This window comes from Lethenteron reissneri, chromosome 33 (genome assembly GCF_015708825.2).
Source record: "Lethenteron reissneri isolate LAM-NWPU_2019-01 chromosome 33, ASM1570882v1, whole genome shotgun sequence".
In the NCBI taxonomy this organism is placed as follows: domain Eukaryota; kingdom Metazoa; phylum Chordata; class Hyperoartia; order Petromyzontiformes; family Petromyzontidae; genus Lethenteron; species Lethenteron reissneri.
This window is the reverse complement of record NC_083811.1, coordinates 2504701-2519415: the sequence shown is the minus strand read 5'-3', so window position 1 is coordinate 2519415 and position 14715 is coordinate 2504701. Positions and strand designations below refer to the sequence as shown.

General features: G+C 43.3%; 1 protein-coding gene across 1 annotated transcript in view; it reads right to left on the bottom strand.

The window, feature by feature from the left end:
• The window catches only part of CKAP5 (cytoskeleton associated protein 5), a 29180-nt gene that overhangs the window by 11699 nt on the left and 2766 nt on the right, over nucleotides 1-14715 (bottom strand). The window contains 30 exon segments of the mRNA XM_061564233.1: nucleotides 79-214; nucleotides 393-596; nucleotides 1005-1154; nucleotides 2328-2453; nucleotides 2620-2720; nucleotides 3383-3515; nucleotides 4710-4862; nucleotides 4864-4905; nucleotides 5447-5575; nucleotides 5777-5890; nucleotides 6330-6504; nucleotides 7258-7397; nucleotides 7682-7807; nucleotides 7937-7994; nucleotides 8331-8425; nucleotides 8550-8735; nucleotides 8891-8983; nucleotides 9099-9209; nucleotides 9486-9587; nucleotides 10328-10516; nucleotides 10629-10757; nucleotides 11076-11240; nucleotides 11396-11485; nucleotides 11620-11724; nucleotides 12099-12212; nucleotides 12315-12418; nucleotides 12559-12691; nucleotides 13600-13771; nucleotides 13896-14102; nucleotides 14239-14429. Coding sequence (XP_061420217.1) covers nucleotides 79-214; nucleotides 393-596; nucleotides 1005-1154; nucleotides 2328-2453; nucleotides 2620-2720; nucleotides 3383-3515; nucleotides 4710-4862; nucleotides 4864-4905; nucleotides 5447-5575; nucleotides 5777-5890; nucleotides 6330-6504; nucleotides 7258-7397; nucleotides 7682-7807; nucleotides 7937-7994; nucleotides 8331-8425; nucleotides 8550-8735; nucleotides 8891-8983; nucleotides 9099-9209; nucleotides 9486-9587; nucleotides 10328-10516; nucleotides 10629-10757; nucleotides 11076-11240; nucleotides 11396-11485; nucleotides 11620-11724; nucleotides 12099-12212; nucleotides 12315-12418; nucleotides 12559-12691; nucleotides 13600-13771; nucleotides 13896-14102; nucleotides 14239-14429 — 3973 coding nt within the window.

Below are 14715 nucleotides of genomic sequence, written 5' to 3'. Positions count from 1 at the left end.
AATGTATTGGATGAGATCGGGTGCGTGCAGAAATATAAGCGGGAAGGATGCTTGACAAGTGAGTTTCTCACAACTCACCCGCTCTTTGTTTCGAGTTCTTGGACTTTATTCCGTCTAAAACGAACACAAACATCTTGCTCGCTGGATACACCTTGCAGATGTTATTCATGATCATTCGGACATCCTTGCGAATTGTGTCCTTTGACTCACCGACCTAATAGAAAAAATACGTACGGCATACATTTTTTCTAATTAAATTGCAGAACTTGAACTTTAAATTTTAAACCACACGTACAACGGGACCCAACAAAAGCGGCAAGCATTCTGTTGGAAGATTAAAAATTTGCATGGTAGAACAGCTGTTTGGACACGACAACACAAGCCAAACTCACCTTCAGGATGAGGTAGGGGATGAAGGAGCTGGCCTCGAAGTCGGTGAGGCAGTAGCCGTCGGCCGATATCGTCAAAAACAGTATCTTAAGATACTCCAGCACCTTCATCAGCACGCTTGTGTTCGTCTCAAAGAAGCGCAGCGTCACCCACTTAAGCACCAGGTCCAGACAGCTGATGCAACCGTCCTTTTCAGCCTCCATCCGCTGCACGATAAAACCTCCGATTAGTTTAGATAGAAATTGCAACCAAAAAAGCATTCACCCACGATACTTTGGTAGGGCAAAAAAACAGGCTAAATCGTAGCTCAGATGGCCTAAATATAATTTATTCTGACTTCAGTTCTGTCTGCCTTGCCAAGTAAAGCCGACAGACTGTGGCATAGCTATGGAGTGCACGGGTGGCCCCCACAAGCTGGAGAGACCCAGGGGATGAATTAAAAAAGGGGGTTGAAACTGGACTGGAGAGGCCTCATTTCATGCCTTGCACCAGGGCCCGTGCAAACCACACTACGTCACCGGACGGAGATGAGAGTGAAACAAAACTTAAAATGAAATGCCCAGCAGCCAACCTCACTGGATCTGACGCCAGACAAGCGGAGGTTAAGTCTTCACCTCGGTCATGATGCCCAAGGCCTTGTTGTGGTGCTGGAAGTCTGCGTGGAACAGCTCCTCCAGGAGCCACCTTGCCACGCACGAGGAAATCTGCGTCTTCAGCTGCTCAATGTACTCATCGCGAGGCGTGGTGAAATTCCATTTCAACACCTGTTGAAGTTGATTTTACAGGAAAAATGCACATTGTCATCACATTCAAAATGTATATACACATGTACATACTATTTTTTTAATCCAATGCAAGCTTAAAGGGCTCCACATGCCATGTGACCGTGGTTCACCATGCTGGTCAGTGCCAGTTGGTGAAGACAGAGAAGTATAGATGTGGGAACAAAAAATTATAGCACAACAATTATATGTTCTGCACCGCCCGCCGCTGCCCACCATGCAGCGCCAGCCTTTGATAAACTGTGTGCCATGATGGTCACTTATTCAAGCACTATCCACGCTTCATTCTGCTTAGCTTTTCGAGACGTGAAGAGATGGGGTGCATTCTGGGTTCATCGGCCATTGGTCAAATTGTATAGCTGGGAAGTTTATATGCTCAAGTCAATTAAGCAAACGCACAAGCAGGATGCTGCACACCGATACTGTGAGAAAGTAAAACCCTTCTGGATCCAAGAGCAAAAGCTGCTGTTTACAATCTGTAATGTGTGCCTAGCTCATCTTCTTGACCCAGAGTAACCAAACATAGAAAAAAAAGGTTGCACATAGAAGAAGACCTGATGCAGGCAGTAATGAGAAGGAAACTGACAATATTTGAGGTCACATATGTAGGTTGGACAACAAAAGAAAAATGCCAAGTGTGTTGTTGTTGTTCGGGGAAAAATGTAAGGAACCGGAAAGAGAGGAAGACCTAACAGAGAATGGGTTTGACGACATCGTAAGAGATTGGTACCAGAAAGATGTGGCACTACTTGAGCATATTGGCACTACAAGACAGAGAGGAAAGTGGAAACAAATGACGAAATATGCAGTGGACACCTGCAGGGCTATCTGTCCATGGATGGTGATGATGATGGTGACACATGTCATCATGGCTAAACACAACTTGCATGTTATACATACATGTTGTCATATGGGCTTTCGTCGTAAAGGCTTGGCTAGCTGGATGGCATGAATGTTTACAGTCTATATGGAATTTTACACTGGCAAATTATCCAGATTAATGCCGTACTTTGCCAGTGTTTCTACATCTAAATACAAGTTTGTTTAAGGTGATTGTAACATATTTCGCAATTATCAAAACAAGAAATTTTACCATACATGTCCATGACTGAATTCTAGCAGTACAGAAAAAAAGGATTGTAATAATGAGCTCACCTTCAGTGCCCTCTCTTCTTTTACCCTTTGTTCTTTTCCATTTGGAACCACAATAAATATAGCTCCTCCCCTATCCTCATCCTCCTTCAGATTCGACTTGCTGGCTGTCTTCTTTCCCAACGTAGCCTGGCGAATATAGTCAATAAATTGTAGATTTAAAAGCGTGCACGTTCAACACCAAACACACACACATAAAACACGGACAAACACTTTCCACCAAACTGTGGCAATCTCCTCTTGCATGGTTGTAGACACAAAACATTATCATCAAAGTAAGAGAGTTTTAATGCACCTTTCCCTTGGCGGCTGGTCCGGCAGTTTTTGGTCGTTTGGTATCTCCCACAGAGCTAGCGTCCTCCGCAGGCACAGGTGCACTCTGCGGTCTCGAAGAACCTAGGGAAAAAAAAATCTCCGATTCGATACAAATAATAACAAAAAAATGTTTACTTAAAACTTTCGTGACTGCAGGAATTCATATTCGTTGGTTCTTTCAGTAAAGTCACGTAGATACAAAAATAATCATGAAAATAAAGTGAATAAAAATGATAAAAATTTAATAAACCCATTAATGTAGACTGTAGCCTGGTTATTAAGTTTGGTGAGTGTACTGGCAGTCGATAGCGTAGACCGAAAGAACCAAAGAATAATAACAAAAGCAGCAGCAACAATTCTTAAACTATATATGCATCTAATAATAGGGTTTTTCCCCTTTTTTCTGACAACAAAACTGAAACCTTTTTACAAGGATTCATGTCTGCATTAACCACAATACTTGCAGTCAAAATGCAAACAAAAAACACACTGATAATATATGCATTGTCCTTGAAACTGATTGGTCCACACCAGAGACAGCTTTCTTTTGAGCCTCGTCTCAATTGATGCTCGACCAGATGACGCCAAAAGGCGTACAGCTCAAAGACAATGCACTATCAAAGTAATGAGGGCTCGGGGTAAGCATCTACATCAAAAACCCTATTATTATATGTTGTTACTGGCAAAGGAGGTCTAATGAAATACATGCATCTCTTTACCAAATTAATAAAATGCAGCAATACCCGATTTGGCAGGCGCTGCGCTTGCGGATGCCGAGGCCCCCGCTGATTTAGCCGTTGCTTTTGCAGCAGGTTTGGCAGGAACATTTGGCCGACACTTATCCAAAACAGCCATCACTGGGTCCTTTGATGAAGCCTTGAATGACAACACAAAATTTATGTAAATGTCATGCAACCGACTCACTAAGCAAATCATTACTTTAAATTCTAATCTCGAGATTTTTTTGCGTACTGTTTTACTGCCTCACTACTATACAAGCACAGGGGAAAGTTAGATATAATCTAATAAATGTAGCCATGTAGGACAATAGCAAGTTGCTCTCAAGTGTGTTGTAAAAGATTAACAATTTTCGAGGTGGCCAGTTGGCACAGAGGTCAGAGCAATGAGCGAGTACTACCGAGATCCTCGGTTCGAATGCACGTGTGCTGAGCTAGATACAAATTGACATGTTCTGTTTATGTAACAAAGCTTACCAATTAGCTGTGTCGGGTGGTGGCGGATTTAACGACACATTTATATTCACGCGATCTCCCAAAAAAAAACTATTATGGCATACACATCGTTGACTCATTAAGTGAACCGAGTTGATGGCCACCAATGACGGCAAAAAAAACTATTTGGTTCTGGACTTAATTTTGGTCGAATATGGAAGAGTGGATGGGACTTCTCTGTCCTTTTTCTCTGCGGACCAGGTCACTCGAAGTTACGAGGTACATCTGTAATATGCGCTTCTCTGGACCACTCTCTAACGCAAAAGTTTGCACTATTCTGCGAGAGATCAAAATGGGTAAAAACAAGAGCATCGTAAGAGAACACCTCTTCTGACCTGTCGTGCCAGCCATATACCATCACCTAGTACAGAGATACACACCGCTGCTCCTGACGCGGTTATCTGGCTTGAGAGACCACCTGAATGTGAAACTGTAGTTGCTCTGCATCTAGATGAGCCACACAACAGAAGACTACTATCAACTACAATAATAATAACTCCATTTATATAGTGATTTTCATCAAGGCTCTTAAAGCGCTGTACAGGACACAACAGCAGCACACGCTCAGCATGAAAATAATTATTTATACATTTTAAGAATCCATTCACTAAATGAACTAAAAGTTTAACAAGCGGAAGCGTGTAAATGGGTTTTAAGACGCATTATAAAATGTCCAGACTCGGAGAGATCCTGATATCTTGTGGAAGAGCGTTCCAAGCCCTGGGGATTACACGGGGAAAAAGCTCGGTCACCCATCAACCGAAGCCTCGAGACCTGGGATTAGCAGAGAAGATCTGCCACGCAACTTCATGAAACAATATCAAGGTTTCCTCCACACCTTCAACTTCCCGGTGGCCTTGGTCATCTTTTCGTAGCCCAGGTGTATCATGAAGGGAATGACGGCATCCTGTGCCTTCTTGCGCACGTCCCCACTGCGGTCCTCGATGCAGGCGTACAGATACGGCACACACAGCGCCAGGTCGGCCGGCACCTGTGCGGAGATCCGGAAGCTTCTCCGCGAGCCAACCCAGCAGCTACATGGTGGCGGCGGTGGTAGGCAGCAGAAATGCACACACATTCAGGCAAACAAACAAACACTTAAGTTGACCATTTTTGTCAGCATCCTCGTGAACGTCTCTACGGTCATTAGAGAACTTTGTAAAAATCAACATAGTTATATAATGCACTTTTTGTGAATGACGAATGGTAAAACGTGTTCATAAGCATATAAAATATTCGTAAGATTAAAGTACATCTGATCAGCCCTCTTGTTAATATTCAGCTGGATGAAGGCCTCCCCATGCGTTGGCGTTATTGAACCATACATTACCTCGCTGGTGAGTGCAGGTTGGTAAAGGTGGGGAGAACATTAATGGGAGCACAGAAGTACAGCACAACTATGGATCTTGCTATACTGCCACCCCCTATCCACAAGGCAGCACAACCCTGCAGCCTATAATGCTTGTTAACGTGGTCGGCCATCGAATCATAATCCAGGCTCAACCATGTGGGTAACTTGGTTATAGAAATACAGTACGAAGACCTAAACGTGAACAAGGTGAATGCAAAGCGCACCTCCTGCCGCAGGTAAGGGTTTTCCTTTTTGAGCTCTTCGGATAGGTCTTCTCCCTCCAACCAATCCTTCATGCCCGTCTGCTCCACCCACGTGTTCAGGGTAGCGAGAGCTGCCGCTCTCACCGTGTTCTGCCCGAAGAATTATTAGAGAGCACGCAAATGTTAGAAACCGCACGAACGTTAGAAATCACGCTGCAAAATATTCGGCTTTTCCCTTCAACCCACCCCCCCAGATGTGCCCTGCAATAGCGGGATACTCTGCGCTCACCGCTGTCATCACGCGAGATTTCACACGGCTTTACGTAATTAAGCCGTGCATAAAGCGGGTACCTTGGAATCCCCAAGGGTGGCGATGATGGGGAATCCCAGCGACCTCACGTGCTGCTTCACATTTGGCCCCATTGCTGTGGCAACCTGCTGCAGAATGCCGAGCGTCTGTTGCATCTACACTCCAGTGCATGGACACACAAAAGAAAGATTCCCCATATAGCCTTAACAGACTGTTTGGGACAAGTGCTGTTAGCGAGTAGCACCTATGAAGGCCGGCACACAAGGGGGTGGGGGGTAGACAGCACCACCCCCAACCGCCTTTGTCTCCCCAGTGGCGATGTTTACACACCAAACCAGGTACTCATTTGAGGCCGTGCCAATCTAGGAAAGGCCCAAAACCGGTTCAGATGATCATAACTGGTTTGGCCATGAGCGGGAATCGAACTCTGGTTCTCCGGGTTCGTAGCGCAGCGCGCTAACCGCTACACTACCGCACCGGCACACGCACACACACACGTAGAACAACAATTAAGAATGCAGTCGGAAATAAAAACCGTGGAAATTTTACGAATGTAATCAAGCATGATACCATTTGATTTTGCATTGGACTTGCCAGAATCTTATTGGAATCGTTGAGACGGCTCTTCAGGGCGCCCGGCAGGTCCCCAATGTTGGCAGTGATGAACTTGGCTTCGTTTAAAATGGCAACGACTTCGTCCAGGCCTTCTTTCCTGATCTTCCAGTTTTTGTCCCCAAGTTTGGTAACGAGGTCTGGTGTTATTTTGTTGCTGAAAAAAAATACAAAAATTGACAATACATGCATTAGGCAAAAAAGCCAACATTAAATAACTAGGCGTGTGATGTTATTAATATATTCATTACAATCATGAAATACCACTCACAATACCACGCATCAAATGTCTGAGGAAATCAATGGATGTATTAAAATGATACACATGTAAGCTAGCGTGACATACATGATAAAGGTGCAAAGCTATGCAAATTAGACAAACATAAACAAAAATGCAAGACTGTAAAAAAAATATTTTAAAAAGGATCAATTCCTAAAACACAATCACAGCAATTCATTACACATCACTAGGGGGGAGGAGAATGGTTACATTTGTGTGCCACTCAATATGCACATGGAAAAGTAAAGCGCCAGCTTTCTTGGATCACACGCTCCCAAATGTGTTAGTATAAGAGTATGAGAGAGTCTAAAGAGTACGTGAGTATAGCATTGGAACCTCATTTGGCAGCAAAAAAATATAATTGTTTTTTTACCCTTAAATTTGGCACCTGACGGCTGCTTGCGTTGTAGCCGAAACGTCGTGAGAATTATTTTATTATGTTTTATTTTTATTATTTTATTACTTCCCTTCTACGTGACTTTACCGAAAGAACCAAGAAGAAATAAAACAAACCTGAACTTTGAGTGGCACCCTAAGTCACGTGCCTATAAAATAACCCGTCTTAGGTTCTATGTATCATAACTTGCGCGAGGAAATACAAAAGGAACAACAGCAGCATGCATACTTTACCATATATCTATCCGCGTCACTAAATCTTGCACGTTCACCATAACGCAATCCTCTTCCGTCTCCCCATCCGCATCCTCGGAAGCGTCCTCCCCACGCTTACTTTGTCCTCTGAAGGGGGCAGGCGGAGTCTGTCCCTTTGTCTATGCAAAACAAATGTCGCGGAAGGCAGTGGAAGAGAAAGGGTCATTGCACCACAGCATTAAATCCAACACACACAAAAACATTACGTTCATTTTGAGAAGTGAAGTGACCCACGGAGCAGCCAATCGTGAGGCTGTTATATCGAGTGGTGATTAAAAGTGGAGCAAATAAAAAACTGCTTTCGAGAAGTTACAAAAAACAGGCTGTGTGTTTTACACATTTGAAGGTCTGTAAAAGAACAAACCAAACAAACACTACCCTGGGAGACTGGGAAGAATGGTACCTTTTCAAACTCGGCGTCTATCTGGTTCAGCAATGCCGGCTTCTCGTCTTCAAAAAACATGCGAAGTGGCGGCCCCATGTAGAGGTACATCACGCCCAGAATAGCGATGGCTGAGGTTCGCACAGCCTGCGTGACAGAAAAAACACAGCAAAACAAGCCGACTATCTTGAGACCAGTCACCACGAGCAGAAACTCGATTGTGAGCGCTTAAAAGTATTGAACAAGGCAAGCGTCTAATCTCCATCACTCACTGACCGGATTAGTTGCCGACAGCGCAGTCTTCACGTGACTAATGAAAGCCCTTACGTTCACCCTGCCAACAGCAAAAAAAAAAAGTTTATTTACAACTTGAACATTTCAGTACGGCTTAAGATACTAAATCACCAAATGCGCATGCCGTAGAGCTGTAGTTATTAACATTTTTGGACCTGCAGACCGATGTCAACCTTCAAAAGTCATGGCACACCATGTAGTTAAAAATGTGGTTTGGTAAAAATATAGTTGTACGCATGTTCAACTTCTAACGCACCATAGGTAGCCAACCATGCTAATCAGAGGTGCTAGTCAGAGATGCAACAGTCCCAGCAGATCACTGCCTTGGACCACAGATAGGAAAGCACTGCTGTAAGAGAGGAGAGATGATACTCACCCAGCAAACCCAAACTCTTTTATAGCATTCGCAAGCCAGGTCAACGTCTCCGATTGATTCTTCGGATTTTTTTGACCAAATGCCATTGCAACAATCTGAAAGGAGGTCATAGATACACTTAGTTAAATTAAGCAGACAATTCAATAACAGCTCCAATCACAACCACATAACGGAAAAGAAAATAAACTAAAAACGATTGTGCATTCACTGCTGATGCACCTCCTCTGCAGTCCACGGCAAATTGCAGGCTTCCGAGACGGCAGTCAGGGCGTCCTTGGCAAAGTTTCCACACTTCACATCGCCGATCTTGTCAACAAGGCCCTCCAGGGCGATGCGGGCCGATGTCTTGGAGAAATTACCCTTCTGTGCCACCAGTGCCACAATCTGCAGCTTCAGCTGCATCACCTGCCACGTGTGTTCAAACACTCACGTCAATATTTCATTTTCTAACGAGTTTTAACCATAAGAGCTTAACAGATTTTCACGTACCTCACAACTTTAAAAAATGTGACATGTTTAGCTAAGCTCGTTGCAAAACACAAGCAGCAGGTAACCCTTACTTGGAAGTTGGTTTCCTTCCAGCCCGGTTTCTTGGCCAACATTCTGATGAGAGCTTGGCACGGCATTTCATCTTTCCCCATCGTCTCTACAGCCTGTGTACATGAAACTGGATTAACAAAGGTGTCAATCAAATCCGCAGGTGACACCTGCCACTTGATACACAAGCTGCAGCAGCACACGCCACGTGTCGTTAACGTGGTCACAAACCTTCTGGAACTCCTCCATGCTGGCGAGCCTCTCCTTCCAGTTGCTGCTGTCCAACTGCTGCAGGCAGGAGGGTGGCAGCACTGCAGCAGCTTTCTCCTCGCACACCTCCGTCTGTGGGCAAACGCAGCCATCAAACCCACCCACCATGGAGCACTCACAAAAGCACAGTCAGCACTGCATGCACGACAAGCTGATTCAACAGCTCAATGCAAAACTGCACAAACACCTGGGAATCATGGAAACGTTAGTTCTATAAAAACGAGTAAAAAATGTATTTATCACCTACAAAGATATACGTGGTTTCGCAATGTGTGAGCAGCAGAACAATTGCAAATGCTGTGGCGGTACCGACGTACCTATACAAACTGTAATGCACTGTGCTCTTACCGAAAGCTCATGCTCAACCTCGTCTTGTTTTTCTGCCCCCTTCTTGCCCTTGGCAGCTGCAGCCTTACCACCCGCCGCAGGTTTTCTTGGCGGACCACCTGGCTGCAAAACCCACGCGTAACGTTCAGCCAGCATTCGCCACAACGTGCCGTGCAGTCTCAACAAAAGCCACCTCTCTTAAAACCGCCTTGAGCCACAAATTAAATAATCGAAAATGCATGCTCCTTGCAAAAGTCTGCACACAAAAGGTCCCTAATAAAACTTAAGTAATTCAACAGGCAACAATGTGCACTGGTTAAAAGAGACAAGTAGACAAAATAACTAAATAAGGAATTCAGTCCCCATTTATTGACACGAATACTTAGCAATTAGCAGAAATACTTTGCTTTAGAATAGTTAAAAAAATGTTTTATCATGTAATGTTACAAAATGGATCAAGGCTGTAGCTGATAAAAGTAGATGTTAAAATATATTTTATACTTTACATTACGAGCATTACGTGATTTTTGATCACTGTACAAGAGGACAAGTTTTTTCTTAATTTTATATTTTAACACAAACATATACAAAAGTATATTTAATATGAAACATAATATTGTATATCTTCTTGGTTCTTTTGGTAAAGTCACGTAGAAGGGAAATAATAAAATAATAAAAATAAAACATAATAAAATACAATTCTCACAACGTTTCGGCCACAACGCAACAGCCGTCCTCAGGTGAAGAACAGGTCTGTCGGAAAGACAGCGTCTAATATTGCATAGCCAGATTTTCCCAATGAGGTGTGCCAATATTGTGCTCTGAATGTCTACACCAGTCCGGCACCAGTGCCAAGTACTGACCTTGACACCAGCCGCAGCCACCTTTTTGGGCGGTCCCGAGGGCCTGCTCGATGTGGTCGATCGGGCTGTTTCTGCCGACGCCGTTGCCCCAGATTTGGCCGAAGGGCTTGCCGACTTAGAAGCAGTGGCTGTGCCGCCCACCTTCTTGCCACCCTGCGCCAGTTCGACTTTCTCGGCGCATTCCTTGATCTGTTAACGGAGAGCACGTGACATTGATGGTGAGATCTAACTGTGTCAAGAGGAAAGCAGGTGCCACAAGAGATCAGGAAACAACGGTTGCGGAAAAGATTCACGTAATCACCTTTTCGAGTTTCAGCTTGTCCACCTCATCCAGGTAAGGGTTGACCGCCTTCTCCCCAACCACCTTGAGGGCAGTGGCTAGGGCCTCGTAGGCAGCATCTCTTACTTCTGGTGCAGAGTCATTTGTTTGCTGTGAGGACACAGAGTAAATGTATGAAAATCACTTATTAATAATATGCTTTCAAAACTATTATAGATTTGCAACTTTTTAACGAGCTGCACTATAGACCAAATACAAACTTTAAGCAGAAATGCAATATTATTTTAGTATATCGTTGACTTTCTTGCACCGACATTTTTGTAGTCTACATACTATGTTTTCCACCCCAATTATTGTCCCAATACATGCTCGTCAAAACCAATAAAGGTCACGCATACATTTAACCGCTTAATTTTATTTCAACTGCACACCACACAAATAAAACATCCTCCGTAAATCGGGACCAACTTTGAGCAGAGCGACGCAGAATGGCTTGAGCAGCGACTTGGGCAGGGTGGTGGTGGTGCAGTGGCGGAAGCTCCGAGCCAAAAACAGGGAGGCCTGCTGCTTGATGCTTGGATTCTTGTTGTCCAGCACGGCCAGCACATCCTCACTCACCACTTGCAGCGTCGTCTGTACAAGAAAAGTTGTCAACATTTGAATCTCTGAATACTTTACCTTCTCCTGTCCCCCACCCCTCCAATTCTTAAACAAGTGCTGCATTCGCCAACATGCACGAAGGAGGTCATCCGTGCACGGGTAATTCTTTGCAAGCGTTAAGCGCTTACCGTAAGAAAGACTGCATCTATAGCCTCTTGAAGTGCTTGTACAACTGCGGGCTTTTTTTCTTTGAACTTCTCAAGCAGTGTAGACATAACCTGTGCAGACATGGGATCACACGCTCAATGAAAGGAACCTTACACTTGAAATTCAGTTAAAGGCTGCCGAGGCTGAACGTAATTCATTAAATACTTCTACGTGTAATAACTTTGCCTCAAACAAAGTGACTTACATGAGGAGCGTAAGTGTGAAACTTTTTCCGGAGCCCAGCGGCCAGGCTGCTCAGACACTTGGCTGCCAGTGAAACGAGCATAACATTCGAGTCCTTTCCAATAACCTGTACACAAGTAGTTACAATTGGAGGGTTAATGTTCGACAAAAAAACACACCACAACTATTACATACCACAATCAAGTTTTGTTTTTCTACTTTTTAAAACTTACATCCATGTTTTCATAACCCAACTTTAAAAAGTACAATAATAGGGTTTTTACCCTTTTGTCTGGCAACAAAACTTAAACCTTTTTACAAGGAATCATGTGTGCATTAACCACAATACTTGTGGTCAAAACGCAAACAAAAAACATTCTGATATCTGCATTGTCCTTGAAACTGATTGGTCCGCACCAGAGACGGCTTTCTTTTGAGCCTCGTCTCAATTGGTGCTAGACCAGAGGACGCCAAAAGGAGGTCTAATGATTTAAAAAGTACCTTTTTTAAAACCCTGACCACATCACCATAGTCCCCAGGCTCGAGCTTTGGGTGCTTCAACAGCACCTCCAATGCTTCCAGGGCCTCCTTGCGTTCTTGCCACTTCTTAGCTTCCTACACAGACCACAAAGCACAGAAAATAAACGTCAAAACCACCAACTCAAACTTCATTTAAAAACATGGGGTGAATTATTGGATTTTTTGGGGTTTACGAACCACTTTGTCATAGAAGTCCTTCGGAAGTTTGGAGATGATCTCCATGGGCTCCAAAAGATCGTACGGATCGAGAGCCGGTGCAGCGTCAACTTCGTCCTCATGGCCTGCCGATGAAATGTCTCAAGCTCAAGTAACCGCTCCAATTTCAAAACACCTCACTTAATGAAAACGAAACTCTGGGTTATCCATTCACGTGTCGTACGTAAAAACACACGATTTAAACGAGAATAAAATCTACACGCACCAGCGTCGACGTCTCCGTTGTCGGTCTTCTGTTGCTCAAATTTCATCCTGAGGTCCTGCTGAGAGCGCATGAACCGGGTCTGCTTGGCAGGAGTGTTGGGCATCTTTTCCCATTCATCCTCGAGTTCTTTGAGCTGAAAACAAACAGCAAGCTCTTACTCCAAAGGTTTTCATATTCTCATTATACTTTATTTTTTTTATCAGTTGCAAAAAACAGGCCCAAAGATCAAATACCCTGCAACAACCACCACTATTGATGGCATATGTAAGTTGCATTGTCACCAGACATCATTACACATATGGGATGTGACATCACAGCTTAAATGTCAAAACATCTGGTAGATATTATGGCTTGATCTGTATTGTTACTTAATATTTCAATTTAAATAAGAGTACATGAGCAGCCACTACACGCCTACAGTACAAAGAAACCAAACAATACAAGAGCACAGATTTTTAGAGAAATGTGTGGTTTCCACAATGTTAAGTTGCAAAGTCAGTATCAAGGGTGGCATTCCCATGGGAAACTGCCGAGTCTGAAAATATAGGAAAATAAGATAATCCATTACAGTCATAACCATATTTAACTTAATCAATAATTTGAAGAGATGTTATGAGGTACTGTATTCACAATAAAAGACAGAGCAATGTTACTCACAAAATTCTGATATTTGACAACTCAAAGACTGTCCAAATTAAAATATGCAACTTTATATCATTGTTTAAACACTATAACCGGAAGTTAATTTATAAAAGTTGGGCGATTCCTATAGGAACATTTCTTCCTAAGATTTGTCCCCTGTATAACTTCTTCGATGAACAATTTTCAAGTTAAATTATCAGATAATCCGAATGGGATTCACTGTTCCTGGCTTGGAATAGTAATAATTGGCTAAAATGTCCAGTAATATACCACAGCATAAAAAGTTTAAAGGCATTTGTATATCAGAATTATGCCTGTCTGGACATGCACTCAACAATGTTGCACAACAATGCTGCTGACAATGCATTTAACAAGTCAAGATAAGCCACTGCTTCTCACCTGCAGGGGGTTAATATTCTTGAGTGGTGCTCGCAACGCATCACGAATCCACCTGTAAATCTCCACGGCCAGCGACTTTGCCTCATCCCTCACTGGCTTGTCCCGCGATTCAAATAATTTTGGCAAAAGTTTTACGATTGGCTTCAGTTGCACAATTTTGGAACCAAACTCACTGGGGGAGACACACAAGATATGAAAACAGAAACACAATTAGGAACAAAAAATAATTCGAGTATATATGGTTTGACTATCTACCGCATGAACTGTGCAGACAATGGTTGTCAAATGCAAATTACCAAAGTGCTTTCCTGAACGTTTCAATGCAAGTTACAACAATTTTGGGATTTTTGTTGTCCAATCCCTTGATCATTTCCTCTTGCACTGGGTCTGGCTTGTCAATCTCAATGTACATGAGGCAGATGTCCATTCCCAATTCTTTGGCACGTGCCTTGGGCTGGTTAAACACCTTGTTCACGATACCTGCGACAACTTCTCCACTAGTCCTGGAAAAATGTACAAAAAATCAGAAAGTTCAGTACTTCAAACTGAAAGCCAATGCACGGACATGAAGCAAATTTCAGCAGGTTTGGTGCTGCATATTGATAGTGGAATGTCAATAACAGAATGTGGAAAACTTACTTCCCAGCTACATTGGCATTTTCCACAAAGACCAGGCCTGCCTCCAGGCCCTTGAGTTGTGCAACAGCATTGCTGTCGGTGACAAACTTTTTGATTAAGCCCAAATATTTAGAAAACTCTGGACTCTTCTCATCCAATTTCTGGAATATCTTGAGTGCTTCTTCGTAGCCACTTAGCCTCGCTTTCCAAACCTAAAAACAAAAATGAAACAAAATGGAACAAAGACAGTAACTCTTCCATGTACAATATGCCACAGTGATTATTTTATACAAATTACAAAGGAAGCATAATAAAATGTGAAAAGTGCGCAAAAAGCATGGAGTGGTCCATGCTTGAAATTACACCTCCGATTAGCACAGTTGGACACGCACAGTGCGAAAGAAGTTCAACATACATATATCAAGAGACAGAAACAGGAGCACATGGATCAGTAAAATAACTTCATCATATTTAGGAAACTGGGCTTGGGCATGACAC